General features: G+C 51.9%; 3 protein-coding genes across 18 annotated transcripts in view; all 3 read left to right on the top strand.

Moving 5' to 3' along the window:
- Nucleotides 1–4,562: 4,562 nt before the first annotated feature.
- LOC128148386 (dimethylaniline monooxygenase [N-oxide-forming] 1-like) lies at nucleotides 4,563–12,645 on the top strand. 2 transcript variants are annotated; one of them, XM_052802161.1, is made up of 9 exons: nucleotides 4,563–4,772; nucleotides 6,242–6,412; nucleotides 6,629–6,817; nucleotides 6,902–7,064; nucleotides 7,787–7,929; nucleotides 8,269–8,468; nucleotides 9,022–9,377; nucleotides 10,404–10,476; nucleotides 11,624–12,645. In XM_052802161.1, the coding sequence occupies exons 1-9, from the start codon at nucleotides 4,563–4,565 to the stop codon at nucleotides 11,964–11,966; spliced, it is 1,848 nt and encodes a 615-aa protein (XP_052658121.1). In that variant the 3' UTR covers nucleotides 11,967–12,645. The 2 variants fall into 2 exon arrangements, with proteins under 2 accessions (XP_052658121.1, XP_052658122.1); XM_052802162.1 differs by lacking the exons at nucleotides 10,404–10,476; nucleotides 11,624–12,645 and adding an exon at nucleotides 9,806–10,393 and having other exon boundaries at nucleotides 4,686–4,772.
- A 487-nt stretch (nucleotides 12,646–13,132) lies between these two features.
- Nucleotides 13,133–19,758, top strand: LOC128148345 (dimethylaniline monooxygenase [N-oxide-forming] 2-like). 2 transcript variants are annotated; one of them, XM_052802067.1, is made up of 8 exons: nucleotides 13,133–14,569; nucleotides 14,864–15,052; nucleotides 15,424–15,586; nucleotides 15,982–16,127; nucleotides 16,460–16,659; nucleotides 16,839–17,191; nucleotides 17,500–17,569; nucleotides 18,909–19,758. In XM_052802067.1, the coding sequence occupies exons 1-8, from the start codon at nucleotides 14,243–14,245 to the stop codon at nucleotides 19,294–19,296; spliced, it is 1,836 nt and encodes a 611-aa protein (XP_052658027.1). In that variant the 5' UTR covers nucleotides 13,133–14,242; the 3' UTR covers nucleotides 19,297–19,758. The 2 variants fall into 2 exon arrangements, with proteins under 2 accessions (XP_052658027.1, XP_052658026.1); XM_052802066.1 differs by lacking the exon at nucleotides 13,133–14,569 and having other exon boundaries at nucleotides 14,701–15,052.
- Nucleotides 19,759–20,344: 586 nt separating this feature from the next.
- The window catches only part of PRRC2C (proline rich coiled-coil 2C), a 79,638-nt gene continuing 75,290 nt past the window's right edge, over nucleotides 20,345–24,692 (top strand). For 7 of the 14 annotated variants that reach the window (XM_052802495.1, XM_052802492.1, XM_052802494.1 and 4 more), the window contains exon 1: nucleotides 20,346–20,498. The gene's annotated coding sequence lies outside the window, so the exon portion shown is untranslated. Of the gene's footprint in view, nucleotides 20,499–24,692 lie in introns of all 14 variants that reach the window. The other 7 variants (XM_052802491.1, XM_052802496.1, XM_052802493.1 and 4 more) reach the window with 4 other exon arrangements.

The following is a 24,692-nucleotide window of genomic DNA, read 5'->3' as shown; positions in this document are numbered from 1 at the left end:
TGAGAATGTCGGCCACAGGCACACCTCTGCTGGAGATGCTCTTGGAAAGGCAGCAGGAATTGAAAGCATTCAAACTGCCCGGCCTGGGTGCTTGGTCAATATTTAGAGAAAGGGGTCAGGCACGCTGACTGAATTTTTGAAAACACTTGAAGGCTGATGGATGACTTCACGTGGTGGTGGTAGGAAGGCGCCTTCTGGTTGGGCTGTGCATGTCTTAACCATGTGCTCTCCAGACAGCTCGCTCTTATGATTATTTGCTTACAAGTTACCTTAACTGTAACTCCCATTTGCTCTGACAGTCTCTTCGGTAGTTATGTTTTATTTTACCTGTGAAATGACGGAGATGGACTCCTTGATGCTGAGGTTTGGTTCAGAAGAGCTGAGGAGGGTCTAAAGCCCTTCCTACTGCTGCATGTTACTTGGGTGCATCTCCCATGGTACTTGGGGAGCATATGCGTTCATCTGCTTTGAGTCCTGGTACAAAGACATGGCGAGCAAAGGAGGGTGTATGTGCCCATCAGGGTTGTTCTTGTGAAGATTTTTGACCAGTTATCTGGGGAAGTTTTTAAATGTACATTTTAAAACCTCCAAAACCAAGAAGTTAAAAAGTGCAGTTCTCCAAGCTTTACTAACACAATAGGTTTAACAAGGGCAGCAGCTTCCTGTTGATGAATTCCATAGGTTACATGCCTGGGAAACACGGTGACTTATTATTAAATCAGGTTAAACTTTGCCAAGTATGTTGAAGTAAATCACTTGTGCCCTCCACGCAGAGACCTCCTTGCCTAGCAAGCAAATCCCTCTCTTCTAGTAGCTGCTACAGGCCCCATCTGCTCCCGCATATCCTTTGGGTCTCCTTAACAGTGATGTCTCTTGAGAAGTTTCAGGAAGAGTTCAAAATATTGAATGTACCTAGCTCTGATTAAAAAGAAGTGTAAGTGTCCTGCCAGTGTTTGTCACTGCCAGTGTCCTCTATGTGCTGGGAATAGTGAAGTAAATAGGGAAACAGCCCCTGCTGCTTGGGGTAGAGGTTTTGTCTTACTTTTTTTTAAGCAGGAAATTGCTTTTTGGCCTTGGGACCAAAGCAGAAGCAATTTTTTTCAGGGCCAAAATCCAGGCTTTAAGAAATGGAGGCGGGGAAATACTTTTTTCCACCAGCAGCTGCTTGCAGCCTCCGTTCACCTCATGGATCGCAGTATCCCACAGCCTCGTGGGAAGCAGTGGGAGGCAACAGCCACCTTTGGGGCAGCCTCACCTCCATGTGCAGTAAAGAAATGGTGATTAAAGCCTTCTGGTCAGTAAGGGGAGGCAGTGATAGTATTGGAGAGGGGAAAATTAAGTGTTTCCCTGATGAGCCCAGACCCCACATCCCGTCAGCTCCTGAGTGTGTGTGGCAGCAGCGGCTGCTTGATGGTGAGGACCCTGCTTTGCTTAGAGACTAGCTTAACAAGAAACTCCACTTTTTCTTCTTCTTCTTGTCCCCCTTCACCATGACACACGCCAAAAGCTGCTGACACAAGCGTAGAAAACAGCAAAGCAGGCTGTGCTGAGACTTGTTTGTACATAGATTTGCCCCTCCTTGGCATTATTTTAAACAGAGATGATGAAACTGGTGCCAGAGTTTTTCAGAGAAGGTGCCTTTCCCATCTGATTAAGGCTAAACGGATATATGAAGCTTCTCCTTCCCTCTACTTTAAGGATAAAAAGCCCATTGCAGAGCCCAGGCTTGCACCAGTGCCAGGGAGCTTTGGTCCTCAAGGGGAGAAGGGGCTCACCAGTGGGCAGGTGTGTGAACGTCCCATTCCCAGTTCTTGTCCTGAGCCACCACCAGTTCTTTACTGCTCCTGGCCCTCCCTGTGGTCCCCCATGACTGATACACCCCTGGCATCTAACAGGTCTTGTGCCCCAGCATGTGAGGACATGGACAAACCCAGCTGTTTGGTGTCCCAGGCTGGGTAGAGGGAAGGTGGTAAAACAGTTCCCCAAATTACATGCCCTCACTTGGCCTCACTCCATCCCTTGGTGAAAGCCCATTTTCCCCAGCAGTTTGTGTGTGCGATGGTGAAGGCAGGGTCCCCCTTCCCTCCCCAACAGGGTGGCAGCAAAACCCACTTGCTCAGAAATGGGGACAGGGCCTCTGTGGCCGTGTCTGCTCCTGTCTTCGCAACGACAGAAATTCAGGGGGACTGGTCCAAGGGTACCAAAGGATGCTCTGCTTGAACACCAGGCCATGAAGACTTTTTCCAGCCCTGAGAACATATAAAAAAGCCCCACTAATGTGTTGTCTATTCTATTCTCTTCTCTGCTCCGCACAGACTGTTCCTGGAGAGAAGCTGGAGAGATGTGTTCCAGGATGCCATCCCCGCCGTGCCAGCAGCAGAGGTAAGTAAAGCAACCAGAATTTCTCTGTGTGTTTCCAAAGACTTTTCTGTGCCCTAGGCATGCATGTGCATGTGCATAATTAACAGTAATTACCTCCCTGCTATCACATTGTTCATCTCCACTAATACATTGTTCTGCATGCCTGGTCCAGACCACCGAAGGGGTATTTGTGGAGGGGAACACCGCAGACCTGAGGCAGATCACAGGAAAGTGAATTTTAATCCCAGGGCACTGAGGCTTTGGACGTGTTTCTAACCTAGACTCTCGTCCCACACCTCCAGACTGGATTCCCCATCAGGGATGGCCAGAGCCACCACCGCTGTAAGCAGCTGCAGCAAAGGTATCTGGCCCTATTTCTATGCCAGTAGCTCATCTATGCCAAAATACAACTTGTTCTTCTAGAAAGCTTCCCTGAACCGCCCTCCTAAAAGCACTAACATCACTCCTGGGAAGCTGCCACAGTGTCCCTCTAAGTGCGAGTCACTTGGATCCCTGCTGGGAAACTCACAAAAGCAGGAGCACATAAAGAACAAAATATTTGCCTTTGTGGACTCCCTACTCTTTTTTGTTGAGTGCTGGCAAGAAGCTTTGCAGGTGCAAGGTTTTGTGCATCTGGAGAAGGGTCTAGTGGGAGTGCGAGCTGGGAGATGTAGCCTGTGCAAACTCCAACAGCGTCAAAGATGTGCAAGGCTTGTTGCCCATTGGCCTGGGAGAGCAAAATCTGAATGTTTCTTCATGCTGCTGACAGTGGTCTGAAACCTGAACTCGAATGAATTTCGTTTCACAGGCTCCAGCCCCTGCAAGCACATCGCTCTCAGCCACCACTTGCCGAGGTGTGCCGGAGCGTGGCTGGCACAGCTGGCCCCAGACTGGGCATGTGCTCTGAACCCGATGTACTCTGGAGGCAAGAGTACCCCAGGAGCCAGCCATTGGGCAGAAACAGCAGGAGATCCTGGGGTAGGGAAGTCTGAGAACGCTGATGTCTCTTTGTGGGTGCTGCAGATGGGTGGCAACGCAGGCTGCTGCGCTCCTGGCAGTGCCCCAGCACAGGGACGGAGTCCTGTCCCTCCACAAACCAAACATGTTTTGTTCAAGTGCCTGGGTCCACCACAAAGCTCAGCAGACTTTTCCTATGGCTAATTACCTTCCTTGTTATCAATGTGCATCTCATTTCCATTTCTAGTTTCAACTCCCAGCTATGGGCCCATCTCGTGCCTTTGCAGATCTGAACACAGGCTCTGAGCAGATGTCTCTGTTGGATGGAGCTGCTTTATTTACCACCCTCTGTTCTGCAGACCTCAGATGGGTTTTTTTCTTCCCCTCCCCTGCAGCCTCCTTGGTTACTCAAACTGCTTAAAGAGCTGATATCAGATCTGGGCCCATCACTCCAGGACCGCCTTTGTCAGTGTCAAGGTGATGCCTTGATGGGGCCAGCAGCTTTCACCGTGTCCCCTGCGCTCACACTGCAGAGCCTCAGTTTGCTATCTGCTGTCATCCCCATGACACAAATATCACTATGTCTCTTTCTAAACACTGTTTTTTCCTAAAGACCCAGTCCTCTATCAACTGTCTGGCCATGGCCTCTGTGTCCAGCTGTATTCATTTGCAAAGATTTCATACTTTCTCACCAGTCACCCCTAAATATATTGAGTAGCTGGAGGCAAAGCCCCGTCCAAAGCCTGCCTTGTTCCCTTTATTTCAATTATCATTTGCTCCTGGAAAATACCTGGATGGGTGCTAATGCTATGTCCTGCATTGATATTTCAGCCAACATTTCCACTTTCTTTGTGCTTAGGACCTTAGTGCACTGGTATTTGTGGCCATTTCACACTCTCCCAATTTGCATGAGGAGCGTCCTGCCTGCCACCGGTAGCTGTACATGTGGCCGGTGGCATGATGCAGCCTTCATGTCCCATGAGCAGTGACCACAAAACCAGCTTTCTTTTTTTGGAATGTGCCCTGGGTGCAAAGTCCTACCAAAACCCTGCTGTCTGTCAGCTGCTTCAGCTCCCTTTTGAAAAGCAGCCACGAGGCAAGTGAAAACATCCCACAGCTGGAGCTGCCCCTGCACACACGGGTCCTCCTTGCATGACCGTGGGACACATCTGGACCACTCCAGTCTCTCCCACGCACTCAAGCTTCTTTAGGGATCGTCAGCCGGACTGTCTGGCTCACCCAGCATGACAGCAGGAGAGTCCAGCCACTCCTCCCACGAAAACCCTGGTTGTGCAACCACCGTGGGAGTGGGGTGGCCGTGCTGGGGCGGGGGGAGCCACCCGCCCTCCCCTGCCTCTGTCAAAGCGCCGCGTCTCGCCTATAAATCAGGAGCAAGAGGGGCTCTCCCCACAGCAGCAGCAAGACAGAGGAGCACAGGCAGCCAAGGCTGGGAGGTAAGTGTCCCTGGGGGACTGCGAAGCCTTTCCATCCCTCCCTGCCCCACGCAAGCACCCCACGGCTTGAGACTTCTGAGGTTAGTTGCTACGAATACTTGCAGGGACAGTACGGAAACTGTGGCAGAAACAGGCATGGGGTAGCAGAGACAGTGGTTCCTGGATGTTATTTCTAGCTTCTCTGCAAAAGGGTAGGGAATTAAATAGCATACGTAGCTTGGCGATGTTTGTGATATAAGTTAACTCCCACCATGCAAACCCCACCCACCTACCACCCCCAAACAACTAATGATGAGCAGCTTAAGCTAGTGCTTTCTTCATTTAAAAAGGAAAAAGTCCGGTTTTCATTCCAACCTTGGAAAGCAGAGTATTCACTAGGTGCTGCCTTCCTACTGAAAGCTGAATTGTTCATGGAGAATTTGGTGATTTTTAGAAAATACTGTGTCCAACCCCATTTTTCCACAGAAGACTTTTTTTTTTTTTTTTTTGTCTGACAAATACACCATCCTCTGTGTCCAGTGGAAGCTGAAAGTGCTTCTTGTGGCAGAGGAGCTGGTGCCACTGAGCTGTAGTGCCATTCCAGTATGCCGGGTTAATAATTCAGTCAAGCAGAGTGCTCCCCGTCGGCACTGGGATTAAACCAGGGATTGCAGCAGCACCCCCAGGGCACCTGCGTGGTGGTCCCTGCTCTGGCAATGTCCAGCCTGAGCCACGGTGCCTGGTCATCACCCCTTCTTTCATTGCCTGGCACTATCAAGAAGGGTTCGGGTCCATCATCCTCACTGCAACCCTGGGAGCCTTGTAGGGCTGGATGTTAACCCAGGGGGCTGCTGCCTTTTGAGCCCTGGGCTGGAGCCATTTGCAGCCCTGCAACAGCCTGTCCATCCAGCCCAGACCTCCCCAGCGTGGCGGATTTGGGAGACAGACACAAAAGCATCCCTAAAGCCAAGGTGTGCTACACCTGCAGCCCCTCTGTCGGCCTCGGTGGCCGTGTCAAAGTCAGCAGCGTCTTCCCCAGGACCCGGTCAGTGATGCAGAGACTGGATAGTCCTGGTGCACATTTTGTTTTCTTTTCTGAGAAAGGCAGGGACAGATCTCCAAAGATAAAATACAAATATTTGCAAGACTGATAAGGAGGGATATTTTAAACACAGCTTGTAAATAAAAATTGGCAGTGAGTTGTGGCTTAACTACATACTTTCAAAGCGAGTTTCCAGGGCAACTGTAGGGTTTTGGAAGCAGTCTGGCGAGCATGCTGTAAAAGTGGATGGATTTATTAAAAAAAAAAAATTAAAAAAAGAGAAAAAAGAAGATTTAAAGACATTTAATCTAACTTGTAAATGAAAAGCCCAGAATGCTGGTAAAAGGGAGTGAAGGTTTGGGGGTGGCATATATAGAAATCCCCTATAGAGGGTATGCTGACAGCTGCTCCCTGAGAGGGTGGTGACCCTCTGTGGGGTTTCTCCCAGGTTAAGCCCCAATCGCAGCCTGGGATCCCGGCGGAGACGGTGGAGATGAGAGTGGCGGTGGTGGGCGCAGGCGTCAGCGGGCTGACAGCCACCAAGTGCTGCCTGGAAGAGGGGCTGGAGCCCACCTGCTTTGAGCAGAGCCGGGACATCGGGGGGCTCTGGCGCTACACGGTGAGCCGGCAGTGCCTGTCCTCCTTCCCACGGGAGCTGCAGCTTTTCAGGCTGGGGAGCGGGTTGAGCTGGGCTCCAGTGGGTGGGGATGGGGTGCAAGAGCTTGCTGGGTGCTGACCTCTCCTGGCTGCGCTCCCTGAGAGCAGGGGAAGGGGAGTGGGAGAACAGTCGCCACTGTGGGGCACAGGGCTGATGCACCCTGGGGTGCCATGCCAGGAACACATTGAGGCCGGCCGGCCAAGCCTCTACCCATCAGTCATCAGCAACACTTCGAAGGAGATGTCAGCGTTCTCCGACTTTCCCTACCCTGAGGACTTCCCGGTGTTTCTGCCCCATGCCCAGCTCCTGGACTACCTGCGGTGCTATGCCGAGCGCTTCGGCCTCCGGGAGCACATCAAATTTGGGGTGAGCGATGGGTGCCCTGGCACTGCCCCACTCCCTGCACATACCAGGTGCCAGTGGTGACTCCGCTTTGCTTCCACATTTCAGACCACCGTTGTCAGCATCCAGAAACGCCCCGACTTTGCCACCTCAGGCCAGTGGGACGTGGTCACGGAGGTGGACGGGAAGCAGACATCGCACGTTTTTGATGCCATTATGGTTTGCAGCGGCAATTTCTCCCAGCCATCCCTCCCTCTGCACTGTTTTCCCGGTATGGTACACGGCTGCCTGCAGCTACCTGCTTCCAGATGCTGAGGGAAAAAGGGTTAGCGGTTCATCAGGGAAAATGCTTCTTTCCTTTTCTTGCTCCTGCTTTTCAAACCTCCTAGCATGAACAGCAATACATCCTCATGCTTCAGCAGCTTTGTCTTTGCAGGCACTGGTCACTTCGGAGCAAACTTCCAAGGTAGGATGGTTTAGCCTCCGTGAAACTGTCCACACAGTATGCGAGATGGGAAAAGGCTCTCTCAGTGAAGCTCCATCATCTTTGACAGGGCTGTATTCATAACTGCTGTGATAAATGTCTCCAGTTGTCAGCATAGAGAGGGTTGCCTTACCATCAGCATTATCAAGTGCTTCTGAAGCCATTTGTAGGGCAGGAGAAGAGGTTTACTGGCTTTCCTGAACCTTGCAGCCCCATCTCATAAAGGCTGAATCCCAAGACTGCATCAGCACAGCTCTTGCACATCACTATTTTCCAAGTCCCACCCAGCGCATGTATCCCTGCTTGCCGCTGTGCAGGGATGAGTGAGACCCCATTTTGGAGAGGAAGCACCAGTTCCATGTGCGTGGGATGGAGGGCTGGATCTCCCCGAGTCTGCAGTGTCCAGCAATTGCACTTACTTGCTCTTGCCATCTGGATTGTTTCTACACCAGTTGTCCCAAAAAACCCCACATATGCTCAACTAAAAGCTTTGTTTCTTTTTCCCCAAGGTATCGAGAGTTTTCGAGGCCAGTACTTTCACAGCCGGCAGTACAAGCATCCTGACGTGTTTCAGGGGAAGCGTGTCCTCGTGGTCGGCATGGGCAATTCGGGAGTGGACATAGCAGTGGAGGCCAGCCGTGTAGCTGCGAAGGTACCTCCACCCAGCCATCCCAGGGGCGTGGGGAGGGTAATGCTGCCGGGGCAATATCTCAGTTTGCCATCACTGCAGGGAGAACAAGCTGGGTTTACCCTGCATGGCGTCCAAACAGTATTTCTGAAGCTGTATTTCTTGATCAAAAACCTACCCTGAAAGAGAGCTGGTTGTTCTCTTTCCTGTTTCACCTCCATCGCCAGCTGCCAGGAGGTCTTAAAGATGTTGTTTCTGCTTTTTCATTGCACAGCTGTCTGCGCCATGCCCCTCTGGGGTTACTTTATAAAGGGAAAGCAGCAAATTCATCAGCCGAATCATTGATTCTCGGCTCTCTCCCAGGTGACCATTTGCACCAGCCGAGGCGCCTGGGTGCTCAGCCGCGTGTTTGACCACGGCTACCCATGGGACATGGTTTTCAACACTCGACTTATGAGCTTGATCAGAAACAGCCTCCCCGGACCCCTCTCACAGGGATTGATTAACTACAGGGTGAACCAGTGGTTCAATCATGAAAACTATGGCCTTCAACCAGAGAAGAGGTACTTCTTGGTGGCTCCCATCCCATGTCATATCACACGGCTTGTGCTGCAGGCAGGGGGGAGATCTCCAGCAACCAACATCAACCAATGCAGCAAACAGCACCCAGACCAGGGTGATCTCCAGCAGGGAGTTTGTAGCCCAGCCGGAGAAGATAAGCTGTAGCCCCCTGTCCTGGTGATGTGAGATGGAGCACACTGGAAAAGCCCAGCAAGGACCAGAGGAGTTTTCCTCATGAGGGTCCCTGGGAAAAGAGGAGGAGGGAGGCTTAAAGCATGGATCAGCTCTGAAAAGAGATGGTTTAAAGAGTAATTGAATGAATGGAGGAAGAAGGCAGGAGATGTCCATGAGTCACTCAGGCTGTGGGACTGGGTGACATTGCTGCAAGGGTCAAACATGTCAGTATTTGGAGAGGGGGGGGAGATAGGGCTGTTTGCTCAGAGCAAATAACACCAGGAGGTTGTGGTGCTGGAGGGCCCAGGGGGAGGAGGAGCAGGGGCACCGGCAGGGCTTGTTCATGGTCTCCAACACCCAGAGCCCCTCGGCTGTCCACAGCTGCCTGGTGCGTGAGCCCGTGCTGAACGACGACCTTCCAAGCTACATCCTGACGGGGAGGATCACCATAAAGCCAGGAGTGAAGGAGTTCAAGGACAGCTCGGTTGTCTTCCACAATTGCCCCGAGGAGGAGCCCATCGATATCATTGTCTTCTGCACGGGCTACAATGTCTCCTTCCCGTTCCTAGAAGAAGCAGTCATCAAGGTGGAAAACAAGCATGCGTCCCTCTACAAATACGTGTTCCCAACCCACCTGCAGAGGCCCACCCTGGCCGTCCTTGGGCTGATCAAGCCGTTAGGAGCCATCATGCCTGTGACAGAGATGCAAGCACGCTGGGTGACCCGTGTCTTCAAAGGTAGGAGAGCTAACGTGAGCTCTCCCATGTATCAAAGCACAGTTCAAACTGGACATGTCTTGTCCCCTCCATGCACCAAGAGGGATTTCAGTCCTTGGGGACCCCAAAGCTCACTTCAAAGTGGATGAGGGAGCATTTCTAGGGCTCAGACTTCCCAAGTTATTTCACTTCAGCTGAGCTACAGCAACATGAGTGCGTGATTGGTCCAAGCTACATGCAAGTTCATAACATCTACCTTAAATCACTTTTTTTTGCCCTTTAAGCTGATGCTTTTAAGCTAATGCTTTGTACCCAGCCTGCTGCAAGCTGAGCGCATGCACTCTGTTCCTTACTGTGACTCAGCTGATGTGCAGTCCTGCACCTGAGGCTGCAAACCATGGTCTAAACTAGGTTGTTCAAGACAGTATTTTCTCTCTAAAATATTTTAGAAGTCAGAGCACAGAGATGGATATGTAAACCTGGATGCACAGATAAGAGTTGTCTTTAAGATAACTGTGGTGGATCCATCCTGGCAGAATTTACTGCTTTTTAAGGGACACGGTGGTTTGTCCACCATGACTACCAGAGGAAAAGAGTCCCATTGCCCTACAAGAGGAATTATTTGTAATTATTGAGGTGAGGAAGGAAGCCCACTGGTGTTTTGGGGGTTGTTTGGGGTTTTTTTTAATCAAAATAATAATAACCTCCCACTGGGCTGGTGTGGAGGGCTGCATCAGGGCTCCTCCACAGAACCAGGGGAACTCTGGTGTTTCTCTTTGGGATGGTGCTCTCTGGGGCTTTGCACGGCCCATCTCACCGTACATTATCTGCCTGTGCCCCAGCAGCACAAATCTGTAAGAGCAGGAAAAAGTGCAGGTGAATTTGTACCACCATGGAGGGCTGGTCTTTGGCAAATTGCCACTGCCGAGCTAAATCCAGCGATGAGGCTTTCCTGTCCTCCTGGGGAAGCACTTCCCACGCTTTGCTGAATGAGTTCCCAAGTCCCCTCAGGAGTTAAACTTTGCAGGACGCTCTCCTCTTTTCTAGGCTTGTGTCGGTTGCCTCCTCAGTCTGTCATGGAGAAGGAAGTAAATGAGAAGAAGAAAAACCAAGTACGCAGGTAAGCTAGTCCCTGGAGCGCCAAAGGTTTTTCGGTGGATTGAAAAGCCCCTGGAGTTTGAGGAGCAGCAACACAGCTCACACTCTGCGACTGCTCCCTGCATTTATAGCAGAGGCGAGGGGATGATGCCCAGATCCAGCCACCCCCTTACTCTCTTGCACTGAGCCAATGCAACCTTTTATTTGATGCTGATATTTTGCCTCTTCATGACAGGAAGAAATTCAGGGTAGTCGAGACTAAAGCTTGCTTGGGAGTTGGGGAAGTGTGCCAGGGTCCCCAGGGACTGAGAGATAAAGTGGCAGAGAAATTAATGGTAATAAATGCAAAGCAATTCAGCAGGGGGAAAGAAAAGCCAACCCAATGCGTACATACAAATTGTCTCACCTCTCAGCACAGGGATCTGAATCACTGTGAATAGATGTCTCAGCACATAAGCACATAGTTCATGGGCAGGCAAAAGGTCAAATCAGAGTCTAAGAATTATTAGGAAATGAATCAGATAAAACCAGGAAACTAGGCGATATATTAATCCATGGTTCATCTAGATTGCTGTAGTAGAAAAGCTATAGAGGGGTGAAATACAGGATTGCACAGAACAGTTGCTGTACAATACAAGGTTAAACAGCTGAAGGTGGGACGTGGTGAATTCTGCAAGGAAGGTGAACTGGAACAATTCTTCAATTCACCACACATTTTTGCAATACTCAGTGGAAACGAATGTGAGGGAAACTAAAGTGTGCCACCTTTCTCATGCTGACTCCTCTGCAGAGAGCAAAGGGAAACTAGTTGAAAAAAAACCCAACCAAACAAAACTGGTTTGACAAAGTCTTTTAGAAAAGGTCCACCAAAGTGAAGACAGGGGGTCCAGATACAACTTGTGGGTGATGAAATGAAGGAACAACTGATGCATGTGAGAGAGGTGTGTACCAGAGCCAGCATCACTTAACACATGCTGTGTCATGGGCAGGATCTGGGCCTGGGCAGACCCTGGTTCGCACTGCACGTACACCCAGTCCTTTCCTAAGAGGAACCCAGTTGCGTCCGGATGCAATAACAATGCGGATGCAGAGGATCTGACCTCCAGTTCCTCTCAGCCCCACTGACACCAATCCTTCTCCCACCTCTTTTTCTTCTCCAATTCATTAAGGTTTGGTCTGTCCTTTGACGAAGTCCTCAAAACCGATTGCCTGGTCTACATGGACAAGCTTGCCTCCTTCATTGGTGCCAAGCCCAGCGTGCTGGGGCTGCTCTGCAGAGACCCCTGGCTGGCCCTCACCATTTTCTTCGGCCCCTGCACACCCTACCAGTACCGACTGGGGGGCCCCGGGCGCTGGGAGGGGGCACGCCAGGCCATCCTCACCCAGTGGGACCGGACCCTGAAGCCCACGAGAACACGAGTCCCTGCCGGCTCCTCCAGCCCCTGCCCTTCTCTCCTGACTGTGGTGGGGTTCCTCCTGCTCCTGGCTGCTGTGGTTTTTTGTTTCCAGTAGATTTTAGAGCCTGTTTAAGTTTTGTCTTGTCCTTGAGGATGTTATGTCAGGTCAGACAGTTCCACAAGGTGCCATGGGACAGGGGGAAAGGGATTTCTGCAGATTGCAACAAATTTAAAACTTCAACCAGCAGCACAAACCTCTCTCTGCTCCAGCTCACCCACGAGCACAGCTCTGCAGACCTGATTAGCCAGGGATGGCAACCTCCCCCCAGCATTTATTGCCCCTCTGCTGCTCTCCTGCCTGCTGCCATGAGCAGAGCACAGCTATGTGGCATGGCCATGCCCAGACCACACTGGCCAGGATTAAGCGAGGACAAGACTAGCAAAAATGGCTTTGGGTGTCGCAGATGGAAAGGAGCACAGGTTCCCAGCCCTGCCCCACATCACCCAGGAATCGGGGTCTTTAGTCCAGCAAGGGGTTATCTGGGCTGGGTACACAGGTCAGGCTGTCCCTTCTTCCAACCTTAAACGCTATGACCCCAAAATCCCAGTTTGGGTTGAATTGGTGCATCTTTCCAGTGAAAGGGCCCTGGCTGCGGTGACTGGGGCTCGTACCCTGTGGGGCTGAGTGCTCCCTGCTCTGCTTCCCTGCATTCCCCACCACTGGACAATCCTGGGGCTTCGTTTTGTGCATGGAGAGACTTTCAATCAATAAAATTTCACCAGCTGTGGCAGGAGCATGCTGCAGGCTGCCACCTTGTTATCTCCCTGTGTGCATGGGAAGAGCTGGGGGATCCTGTGCCTGGGCTGGGGCCATGCTGGCAGGTGCCGTGGGCAACTCACAAGCCTGGGGCTGCAGGGGCTTTCATTGATCACCAAAAATTAGGCTGCACTGTGCACCGTGTCCTCCACCTATGCTGTCTGCTGGCATGCGGGCAAAGGGAGTGTGCTTTGCTGACTTCCCAGGGATGCCAAGCAAGTGCCTGCCCAGCCCAGGCAGCACACCAGGGAACACATCGGGACAACCTCAAGTTGCTGCCAGGGCTGGGGCAGTGGTGAACTGCAGTGTGGGAGTCCTTGCAAGAGCAGCCCCCTTGGGTTTACTGTCTGGATTTCCACCTGGCACCGCCACAGGGAGGCTGAGAACTTTCTGCCAGCACATTTAAACACAGAAGAGCCGGGAACTGCGGGTGTAAAGGTCAGTGGTGCAGAAGCCGCGGCGAGCTGCCCGGACTTCAGCCTTTCCTTTAAATCTGCGGCTAGAGAAACTCGAAGCAAAGTTCGGCCGAAGCCTGAGCAGCGAAGGTACGGCACTGCCCCGCAAGGTTTGCTCCTCGCTTCTCTCCAGCTGGGTTTTGCAGGCTTTAAAAGTGGGCAGCCAGCTCTCCAGGGTTTTGGCTTTTGCTGCTGGCGGGGGGAGAGGGGATGTTGCAGGGACCCTCCGGAGTAAAGCCATCTGTAGGCAGCACTGGAAAAGAGGGGGGGCTTTAGCAGCCCAGGCATGCTGCTACCATTTCCCAAAGCCAAGGGAGGCTCCAGAAATGGGGGGGGCGGGCGAGTGTTGGGATGTCCTGCCCTGTTCCTGCAGATCAAGGAGTGGCTCAGGCTGGGCTTTTGGATGCAGAGGGGCTTTTTTTGTGCCTCCCTCATTTTTCCCTGGCTTTCTGCAGTTTCCTCCAGTTCCTGTTCATGTTAACTCTACCTTTTGACACATAAACTGGTAGAAAAATAGTTATAAATGACTCTTTAGACTGCAGTAGGAGTGTTTGTTATCTAATCAAAGTTCACATGGGTTCATTTTTTTCCTAGTTCCTCTGCTTTCCAGTCAAGCTCAGTGCAGCTCAATTTACACGCCCCTAGCTTTGAGTTCCTCCCATTTATATCCTGTGTTTCCTGGGTTTCTTACCTTTTGTATATTCTGTAATCCCAGCTGCACTTTCACAGTGCTGTCTAACTTCTGAATCGCTGTGCCGTGCTCCTGCTCAGTCAGGCATCACTTTTTTTTAAAAAAAAACCAACCCTTTTTGTTTTCGAGAGAATGCCCTTTAATGGGAAATTAAAAAGGAAAGCGTGAAAACGAGCCAACTTAGATGAAATAATTGTTTCTTGAAAAGGTTTCAGGAGGATCACTTTGTGCAGGCAGCAGCAGATAGCTGCGAGACCCTTCGCCTTCTTTGCATGCCCTGGTTTGGGCCAGGAAAGGGAATAAATAGAAGTAGCAATGCAGCGAGGTTTACAAATGCCTCCTTTTCCCCCGCCTGCAGGAGGGGAATCACTGTGGCCTTGGTGTGGGGTTAGCCCAGCAGGAAGGGTAAAAAGCAGCATCCATTCATAATGCTCAAGTCAGGAGCTGGCAATGGCTTTCTCCCAGGACACTTTTCCTCTGTGGACACCTGGAGCCAGAGAAGACCAGGAGTGTTTTGCTGGGGATGGGAAGAAGGGACTGGTGTTTCTGCTGATCCCTGGGCTATTTTATTTCCAGTTGATCGCACGCTGGCCAGTTGCCTGCTGCAGGACAGCATGGTGCGACGCGTGGCCGTTATTGGGGCCGGGGTCAGTGGGTTGGCCTCCATCAAGTGCTGCTTGGACGAGGGGCTGGAGCCCACCTGCTTTGAGAGGAGTGAGGACATCGGGGGGCTCTGGCGGTACAACGGTCAGTGGGCTCTGCTTGCGCGGGGAGGATTGTCCCTGGGTTTGTCCCCTCCCTTGGATGCCCTTTGCCTGCAGCAGAGGAAAGGGTGGCCGTGCCCTCGGGGACCATCCCTGTCCCAGGCATGAGGGTGTCCCTAACTTCAAGGTGGAGAAGGAGGTGGAAGGAGCAGAAGCCATGGTCACCAGGTGCTAGTCCTGGTTTATTCCTTGGACCCAAATACAAGGAAGAAAAATATTCAAATACTTTGGAGGGAGAAAGTCCTTCCCCATGCACCTGCAAACGGCACTGCTGGCTTCACACAGGACCCCATGGATGGTGGGAGGATCAGCGTGTACCACTCAGTCGTCACCAACACCTCCAAGGAGATGTCCTGCTTCAGCGACTTCCCATGTCCAGAGGATTTTCCCAGTTTCCTACCCCATGGCCTTCTCCTGGAGTACTTTCGGATGTACAGCCGGCACTTTGACCTCCTGCGGCACATACGCTTCAGGGTGAGCAGGGACCACAAACACCATGGGGAGAAGAGCCATCAGTGGCTGCAGATACCAGGGCATTGCCGAGGTGGGACAGGAGAATGTCGGGTGCGATCCCGTAGAAGACCATGTTCCTTTTGCAGCCTGAACACAGCCTTTTTGGCTCCATGTTTTAAATTAGGCCACTCGAACATGGGCTGCCTGGTGCATCCCCTGCCTCAATGCCATCACCAGGGGAAAGGTGCAGGGTGGGATTTAACAGCTTCAGAGGTGACATGCAGCTCCCTAGGGACCCAGCCTGCCTGTGGCAGCCCCAGCCCTTTGCAGGCAGGTCCTCTCTGAAATGTGGCACAGTCCCTGACTGCTATTTTGTTGGGCTTTGGTGCAAGACGACAGCTCTCAGCATAAGGAAGCGCCCAGATTTCACCACCTCAGGCCAGTGGGAGGTGGTCACCGAGACCAACGGCATCCGGGAGTCGCACGTCTTTGATGCCGTCATGGTTTGCACTGGCCATTTCCAGGAGCCCTACTTACCATTGGCTTTTTTCCCAGGTAAGCCCTGCCTCAGCAGTGGGGTGGGCTGGGGCTGCCCCCCAGGGTTTCACCCAGCACCCATGGGTCCCTTGGCTGCATTTTCCTCTGTGAGCCTGCCTGCTTCACGAAGCCCCCATGCTGGGGCAGGCAGGACCCTCATCCCATGGGAATGGTAGGGGGCATTCCCAGGAATGGGAAAAACACCTCGTAAAGATGCAGCCAGGCTCTTGCATGAGAATTTGCAAAGCAGGACTGAGCAGAGGAGGTGCATCGCCCATGGAGCCAAGACCTCCATGGGTTTCTCAGCTGCAGAGGCGGGAGGTGGAGGGTTGGGGGCTGCAGAGGGTCCGGGCATGAGGCTGGGGCAAGCAAATGTATGTGGCAGTAGGATATGCTCCCTGCTCTCTGCCTAGGTATTGACACTCGCTTCAAAGGCCAGTACCTCCACAGCCAGGAATACAAAGATGCGGGGGCTTTCCGGGGAAAGCGGGTCCTTGTGGTCGGCATTGGCAACACCGGTGGTGACCTCTCCGTGGAGCTGAGCCGTGTGGCTGCGAAGGTACAGCTCTGTGGTGGTGCCAAGTCCGGCCAAGGGACTACAAGTACCAGTGGCCCACATGGAAATCTTTGCCAGCTGGGTTTCTCAATAAATAGCACTTCAAATTGAGGGCAATTGAAGAAGTTCTGCAATTCCTGGAGAGTTTGGCCCACCTGAGGTGTGGCCATTCAGCAGCTGTGGGAACTTTGCAGAAGCCACCACGAGCTGTTCAGTTTATCCGGACACCGGCTCCTTCCCTTGGGATACCCCTCTTGGCTCCCAAGTGCAGGAGATGGGATGGGCAAAACTGGCAACTCCTCTGGGCAGGAGGCTGAGACCTGCCTTCTCCCCAGGTGTTCCTCAGCGCCAGGAGCAACACGTGGGTGGTCAGCCGGGTCTCGGACCATGGATTCCCGTTCGACATGGTCAACACCACCCGCTTCAACCATTTTCTTGACTGGCTTCTCCCATCAGCCATCACGAAGAGGATCAGGTTTCGGAAGTTCAATTCGTGGTTTAACCATGCGAACTATGGCTTGGCGTCCACCAAAAGGTGTTTTTTCTGACTATTTTGTTGGTTGGTCGGGGGGGGTTAATGGCATGAAATGCTTAATTTTTAATTTCAGGGGATATTTGTGGAATAGCAAACCATTGGAGGGGAATTCTGGCCACAAAAGACCTTTCGGGTCCCTCTCAGATGCTAACATTGCTGTCCTCTTTTCCATCTGCAAGCTCCAACTTTAAGATAATTATCAACGAAGAGCTGCCATTTTGCCTCCTCTCTGGGACTGTTGTGTTGAAGCCAAAAGTGAGAAAGTTCACTGAAAGCTCTGCTGTTTTTGAAGATGGGACAACCGAAGAAAACATTGATGTGGTGCTCTTCGCCACGGGCTACTCCTTCTCGTTTGCCTTCCTCGAAGAGTCGGTTCGCAGCCTCTTCGACGATAATCGTTCCCTCTATAAACGCATCTTCCCTCCCCAGCTGGAAAAGCCGACGCTGGCCATCATTGGCTTAGTCCAGCTGACAGGCTCTGTGATGGTGGGAGCAGAAATGCAGGCTCGCTGGGTGACAGGGATCTTTGCAGGTGGGAGATGGGGTGCAGGGATGGGGGGGATCTGCTGGGGTGGGAAGTTTGGGGCAGCCTGACCTGCTGTCCACAGAGCCTAGGGCATATTTCGGCTTCTGCTGCAGTGCCCATGGTGGCCATGGGCATTAGTAGCACTTTAGCCTCTGCCCCCCGCAACTGCATCCCCATATCCCTGCTGCTCCACGCATGCTGCCGTAACGAGCAAGCACGAACGCTCTCAGTAAAGGGGCTGGGAGCATGGGAAGGGGGTCAACTTTTCAGCTTAAGGTGCTGATGGAGGTCTCTGGTTTCTCTATTCTTCTCAGGCTGGAACAAGCTCCCTCCCACCAGGAAGATGATGGCTGATGTTTTGAAGAAGAAGCCACCAGTCAAAAGGTGCATAATGCTCCTGCACTCAGGGTGCCATGGGCACCGTGTGCCAGGATAACCCTAGGGAAAGGGTGGCCCTATGGCAGTTGTGAGAGGGACCCACCTAGGACAACCAACTCTTCTTGGATGCATTTATTCCCTCATCACCCGTAGCGAGGTGGGGAAATGCTGTTGTGGGTCCTTTATGGATGACGGGCCAAGATACCAAGGGCACAGTGCTCTGGAGCAGCTTATGGCAAGACCCAGGACTTGCAGGTCCCCTCCGCCAGACCTCCAAGCCATGTCCTTATTCCCAGCATGTCAAGATGGAGGTGCAGTTTCCTCCAGACTAAGGGTGCCATCTCGTGGCTTCTCCCTCCCAAATCCAGGCAGCGGGGAGCGCTGGGGTCAGGGCCGAGCCCCATCCAGAAACCCTATTGGAACCAGGCAATGTGGGTGGGGGACAGTTTGGTGGCAGTTTTTGACAGGTCAAGATGAATATTAGACAAGGCTGGAACTTGTCCGTCGTGTACGTGGGAGCTAACATCCTGCCTTGTCGGCTCCCGGATTTTACAGGAGGTTGAGACATGTCCTCAATGCTATGGGACTGGTGATGGTGGACACGCTGCCTTGCAGCAGCTTTCAGGAGCAAGGAGGGGACCTCAGGCCAGGCAGGGTGCAGGCTGGGTTAGGTCTGCCAGCAGGGCAGAGCTGGCTCATAGGACAGTGATGAAAATCTGGGACAAAACAGAGCCATGGGGATTGTCACCAGGAGCCCAGTGATTGCAGACACGATGCTGTTACACAGAAATACAGGAGTCTGAGGTGCAACGGAGACAAACTCGAGGCTGCCCCAAATTTGCTGAAGCAGGTTCAGCACACGTCCTCCCTCCTGCCAGGGGGATGAGACCTCAAGCAGAAAAATCCTGGAGATCCCTCCCAGCATGGGAAGATTTCTGTACCTCCCAGTTTTTCCCAGTCCCCTTGGCAGTCTTATCTGTGAATGTCTACTCCTCTACCTCTCAAAATCAGCCAAATCCACACCTGTGAACCTCGGGGGAGGACGTAGTGTGGATATTTGTGGCATTACAACAATGGCAGTATTATGCTAGAAGCATTTTTGAGGCTGTGACTAGCTTGCAGAGACAAAACAAGATTCTGCCTATTCCCTGCCCCAGGTAACTGCTGGGGACCAACCCCACAGAGGCTCTTTCGGTGCCTTTAGGTTTATTTGGGGCTGAAGGAGCTCAGCCACGGAGACTGGGGCTTGGCTGATGTCTAAGCCCAGAGCTTTTGCTTTCCATGGAGCTGGGAACTGAGATGGGATGATGCTATTTGATTTTGTCTCTTTTATGTCCCATTGAAGGAATCCATCCGAGAGGGAGAATTTGAAGCTAAGTTTTATCAGCTACACTGATGAAATTGCTTCGTGTGCTGGCATAAAGCCCAGTGTGCTAAGGCTGCTCCTGACGGACCCCTGGCTGGCGCTGGCCATCTTCTTTGGCCCCTGCACGCCCTACCAGTACCGACTGGTGGGACGGGGGAAGTGGAGTGGGGCCAGAGATGCCATCCTGACTCAGTGGCAGCGGACGCTGAAGCCCTTGAGAACTCGGGTGGTGGATGACTCCTCCGATGGCTCTGACGGCTGGTGCTGGATGTGCCTCCTGGCCCTGCCGGTGGCTCTCACAGCAGGTTTCCTCCTTTCTAGACACCCCTGGCCGGGCTGGAGCCCCCGGGCAGGTCCCCAGCTGTAGAAGAAGCTGTAGAAGAAACCTGGTGAGACCCGGTCTCGGGCGAGCTGGGGACGGTGCGAAGCTGTGCCGCTGCCGGGTGCTGTCAGCGGGACTGGAACTGGGCCAGTGCCAGCAGGAGCCCGGACCCCAGCACTGTTGGGTGTCCAGCCTCCTCCTGCCGATGTTTCACACCCACCAAGGACCATACGGAGCGTTTACCCCAAACCTGCCGCAACCCGTGCCCGTGTTGCACCAGCACCAGCCTGGATCTCCACAGGGCTTTTGGGAAGAGCCATTTTGGGACAGGCTGGTGTGCACAGGGCTAGCCTTCCTCCCCGCCTGCTCGAGCTTCCTCCATAAAATTTCAGCAAGACCCACACCACCTTGAGATTTTCTGAACCGCTAACTGTAGAGGTATTTGTATTTGTCTGGTAGCTTTTGGGACATGAAGTAGGGAGCCACAAATAAACCTCACGGATTTGGTCTTCTCTGATGGTCTTATTAATGGTTTATTATCCGGGGGGGGTGTCAAGTGGACCCAGTACCACGAGTCATGGGGGAGGGGAGAGCCCTGTCCTAAGAAATAATATATACAGTGACAAATCCAGGTAAGCGAGCGTCCCCGCCATTGCCCAGGCAGCCGCAGGCTTGCAGGGAACCCTGAAGCCCACGGGGAGAAGGCCGACCCTCCCCACGCACCCGTGGGTGCCTTCATCTGGGGATTTTGCTGCAAACCCAGCAGACGGACGCAGGACACTTGCACTCGGGCTGCAGCCACTCGCCTCCGGGAGAGCGTGTCCCCAGCCGTACCCCCTTCTCCCCCCGACCCGACCCGACGGAGCTCCCGCTCGGCGGCAGCGGGCTCAGGGCGCTGCCGGTCCCCACGCGTGGGGACGGGGACGGGCGGCCCCGCCCACCACCCCGCGCCGCCAGGGGGCGCGCCGGGCGCCGCGCGCCCGCCCGACTGCGGCACGGCGTGGCCACGTGAGCGGAGGCGCGGGGGCGGAGCCGGCGCGGGGGTGCGGGCGCGCGCGCGCGGCGCGGCGCGGCGCGGTGAGGTCAGACGTCGTTGGCGCCGGCTTGGCCGCCCGCCATCTTGGCCCCTGTGTGGAAGCGGCTGAGGCGCGGCGTCGCGGCGCCGGGAGCGGCAGCGGCCTCGGCCTCGCCGTGTCCGGGAGCCCCCGGGGAGGGCCGGAGCGCCGGCCCGCCGCGCTGTGCGCCAGGTAAGCAGCGGCGCCTCCGCCTTTCGCAGCGCCCCGCGGGCCTGCGGAGCGGACCGGCGCCGGGAGGAGCGGGCGGCGAGCGGCCTGCGCCGCATGGCCCCGGGCGGGGGCGGCTTCCGCCCGGCCTGGCGGCGGCGGCGGGCCCGCGGCCGGCGGCGAAGGGGGCGCCCCCGGGGGCCGGTACCCCACTGCCCGCCGCGGCCGGGCGGAGGAAGGCGGCGCGGCGCTGGGCCCGCGGCGGGCGGGCAGGCCGGCCAGGCTGCCCCGCGCCGCTGGGCCGCACCGCACCGCATCGCCGCGCCGCCCGGGGCCGGCCGCGCCCCGCGGCGGGCACAGCGCCGGGCCTTGCCTGGGGGCGGCGGGAGGGGGGCTGCCGCGGTGGGGGCGGCTGAGGGCCGCTCTTGTGGGTGTGCTGCTTTCTTCTCCCGCCCTTCCTCCTGTCCCCCGTGGTCGTCCCCCCTCCCGCCCGCCCTTTCCTTTTTAACGGCTGCAGGTCTCTCTCTCTCTAGGGAGATTGCTGGAGAAACGTGCCGTTCCCTTCGTGCGTTTGCGCTCACTTTGTGGCTGTGATTCTTCCTCCAGAAACGCGGGGGGAGGGGAGCCCTTTCTTACGGGATGCTGGAGGCACATGCAGGGCACGGCGCTTCGGTTTTCTAACTCTGAAATATTCATCCGCAGTTCTTGAGTTGTACAGTAAAAGGTTGTTCCTGGGTTGTTTGATGTGTAACTGAGCGAAGCACCGTTCAGGAAGATATTGTTTCTGCTCCTAGCGACAAGATTTGTAGGGGTGGGGTGAGCAGTCAGGGGTGTTCTTACTGATAGCGCTTAAAGGATGGTGAGAGCATGGTTAGATGACACGGCTAAAATTCAGGCAGCTAGTCTGCAGTGGGCATAATGCAGTGGGCATAACGAGAGCCATCACCGAGGGATGCAGGGATTGAAAATCTTGGGGCTAAAAGTGGCCCAGATAGTTTCTGGTTCAGCCCCTCTTTATGGGGAAGGGGAGCGTGCATGAGAGTGTGGTGCTGGGCATTGAATGGGCTATTTTGTTTTTTCTGTTTCTTTCCTTTCTGTGTTTCGTGTTTTGTAAGCTTGTTCCTTTGTGAAACGTCTTGAATTCTGTATCATTGCAGAAGGACCATTTTTCCTTGTTGCTCTTTGATTACTGGGATCAGATGGGTACATTACTAGAAGTTAGCATAATTCCAGTGGAATGACCAGGACTTTTTAATAGTTTTGTTTCTTCTGCAGTGAGGCATCAGGCCTACCCGTTGTCTGAAGAGCTGTGCTCAGACAAGAAACTGCTTTTGAAGGGGGGAGGAAACAGGACGTGATCTCATTTGTCCATCAGTGAGAAACAAAAGGATTACCGTTTAATACTGACTGCCAGGATCTGAGTGGCTGTCAATTTTCTTTGAATTATGTAGTCTAGAGAACTTTTTTTCAATGTTAATTTTAGGGTGTTTTAGTGCAACTCTGCTGCAGTCTCCTTGGGACTAAGGAATCTCAAAGTTTTGGGAGTTATTTGAACTTGGTGAATGTTCAGTGATAAGGCAATTTGTGCCTCAGGATATCATGCTCATTGCGTGGGGAGTATGACCACTTTGGTGGAGATGTGTGCTTAAGAGGTGGCTGTTTAACCTGAAGTGAGATGGTACAGATTTATGGTATGCATCTTCTGTAGGTCCTGTTTCCCCACATCCTGAAGTCTACTAGGGAAAGTGAAACAGGCCACAACTAGCAAGGAAAAGATGATGCAGTTCAGAAGGGAGCTCTTGTGCAGGCTTTGTTCTGTCTGAATGAATGCTATATGTCAATTAAGAGAAAGAATGTAAGTCAAAGCAGTGGGTATGTGGTATGGGGTTGACTTCAGCCAGGTGTCCTAGGTTACTGAAAGTGCAAGCTCTTTGTTCCAGAATATTTTCCAGGCTGAGTGATGTGGAAGTGGAGAGAGGGTGGAAAATGTAGTCTAAATGCCATATAAGGGTGGTGTGGGTAAGAGGCTTAGATGTGAAGATAAAAAGAAAAAGGTAGCTCTTGCAGAAGAATTAAACCCTTGCATTGTGTGCTCTTGCAGAGGAATAAACCCTTGTGTAGCACATTGGAGATGTGAACGAAGAAAAAATGTTCCTTTTCCTTCTGTTGAAGGAAGAGTGGGACATCTTCAGAGGCTGTATACAGTAATGGAGGGTTTGGGGGGCGGGGGGGGGAACCCAACTCCGCCCTGAAAATGCACCACCTTTCCACTAGTTGGGGATGGATGTTGGGCTTGTAATGACGGGACTGCCAGTGGTGTTTTACTGGTAGAACCAGTTGTTCATCTTCTGTAGGAAATTTTTTCTTTGCTCAGCTTCATGCCCTCTTTTTTTTTTTTTTTTTTTGGGGTCTGGGTTTCACAAAACCCTGTAGAAACTTCACATGGGTGAAAGCAGGTGTAAAAATAAAAGCTGAAATTTGTGTGAGGAGGTGGGAGGAAATAATACTGTGTATGTGGGTGAAATGAAAACAGAGGGCACAGAAGTCTTAAAAAATGCATAAAGAGTAGAGGAAGATGAAGTCCTAATAAAAATCAGATGAATACAGCTTTTATGTCTATGAAGAACAGGCTAACAGAAATAGACTGTTTTTATTACAAATACCTCAACCATTACATAACATTCTAACTAAATGCTAACGAACTAGTCTGTTACAGATTGCAAACACGTATTAAAGGGAGAAGCTGCGTATCGTTCACATTGTTCATGTTTTTATGTATCTGACACTGTCCTGATTAACAGTAAAATTATAGTGCAGAATCAACGTTATATAGCTTCAGTCCAAAGTATGATGGTGATAAATTTTAACTGATATGTATTTGAAAATAACGTGGGCTATACTTTCAGGGGCTTACAGCATCAGAGACACGAATTACTGCACTCAGTGTTCAGGTACATCAAATGCACAAGTAGTGCCTAAAGAACTGTGGCATTACCTGATGCTGGGTTACTGAGAGAAGAAGGGTCTATTAAATATCTCTATAAATCAATGTACAGCTGATTTCTAAGTGAAATGGCAGCTCCACTCAATTTTTAGTTAGTTGGGAGGTAAGATTAGTTAACCATGCTCAGAGGTATCAAATGGTTTTTCATAGTAAAACCAGCAATGGCTATGTTGCCCATTTTTTTGCTGCACTGCTTGCTTAAGCTAGCAAATCAAACTTTATCTGCTTAGAAAAGCAAACCTTTTCAGGCTGTCCTCATTAAATCATGTAAACAGCTACAGCTTGTTTTAAAATTAATACTTTGTAAGCATGTGACCTTAATATTCCTAGGTTTCAGTGTTTGTAAATTTTAACTTATAATTTAAAATTATGACTGTACACTTAAATTGTATTTTCTGGAGTAATAGTTTAAGTTATTCTTGGCAAAAGAAACATTATTTAACTGATTTGAATCTTCAACTAGGCTGGAAGTGCAGGAACATCTTCATTTTGTTTTAGAAGCCAATGCTTTTCTCCCAGTTTAAGACTTGATATGCTTTAGGACTTAATATATTTCTTCTGTTTCAAAGTAACCATGTGTTCCACTGAAGGACCTCACTGTCTTTAGATCAATGCCTTGATGCTTTCATTTTGCAAAAGATAAATTATTGTATTTACAGGGCTTGTTTTATAATAGTGTTTAGGACAGTCTGTGCTTCCTGTACAAGTGTATCTAGGTGTATATATAGGTGCACAGTAGAAGTGTTCTAGTGAGGAGGAACAATAACATTTTCTTTTGCTAATGTGTGTAAATAGTCCGTAGGAAAGATGTGTTCTAGTAAAAACCTTGCCTTTGGCTTGTGACATAGCTACTTGGTTAATTTGCTGGAGTCACCTTGGTTAGGAGATGTTTTTCATGCCACAAATCAAGCTACCAGCATGGACAGAGCTTTGTAGTATGAAGTTAGCTTTGGATAAAGAAGTTTCTTGATAAGTATTTTGGTAATGTATTGAGCCTTAAGTATTTACCTACTGCATCTTGAAAGCAGAGTATCAAGAGACACATGGGGGCGCGGGGTTCTAAGCAGAATAAAAAGAGAACCAAGAGCAACTGAAGATGTTAAATTTCATCTGTAGCCATTTGGTAGAATCAAGTTTATTTCCCTGGAAAATGGGTTCTGTAATGCTGAAAAGCAGATATGTAAAGCTGGGTATGCTGATAAGGCTTTTCTAAT

This window comes from Harpia harpyja, chromosome 11 (assembly GCF_026419915.1).
Source record: "Harpia harpyja isolate bHarHar1 chromosome 11, bHarHar1 primary haplotype, whole genome shotgun sequence".
Taxonomy (NCBI): domain Eukaryota; kingdom Metazoa; phylum Chordata; class Aves; order Accipitriformes; family Accipitridae; genus Harpia; species Harpia harpyja.
Note: the sequence above shows the minus strand (reverse complement) of the source record. Positions and strands in the feature narration are given on the sequence as shown.

What these genes read in the sequence shown, in the direction of transcription:
- LOC128148345 (XM_052802067.1), top strand. Translation starts at nt 14,243, where the DNA reads ATGCTCAAGTCAGGAGCTGGCAATGGCTTTCTCCCAGGACACTTTTCC. An exon ending in GGTGACAGGGATCTTTGCAG is followed by an intron (nt 17,192 to 17,499) that starts GTGGGAGATGGG and finishes TATTCTTCTCAG; the next exon opens with GCTGGAACAAGCTCCCTCCC. An exon ending in AAGAAGCCACCAGTCAAAAG is followed by an intron (nt 17,570 to 18,908) that starts GTGCATAATGCT and finishes GTCCCATTGAAG; the next exon opens with GAATCCATCCGAGAGGGAGA.
- LOC128148386 (XM_052802161.1), top strand. Translation starts at nt 4,563, where the DNA reads ATGACAGCAGGAGAGTCCAGCCACTCCTCCCACGAAAACCCTGGTTGT. An exon ending in CAGGCAGCCAAGGCTGGGAG is followed by an intron (nt 4,773 to 6,241) that starts GTAAGTGTCCCT and finishes GGTTTCTCCCAG; the next exon opens with GTTAAGCCCCAATCGCAGCC. An exon ending in CCCTCTGCACTGTTTTCCCG is followed by an intron (nt 7,065 to 7,786) that starts GTATGGTACACG and finishes TTTTTCCCCAAG; the next exon opens with GTATCGAGAGTTTTCGAGGC.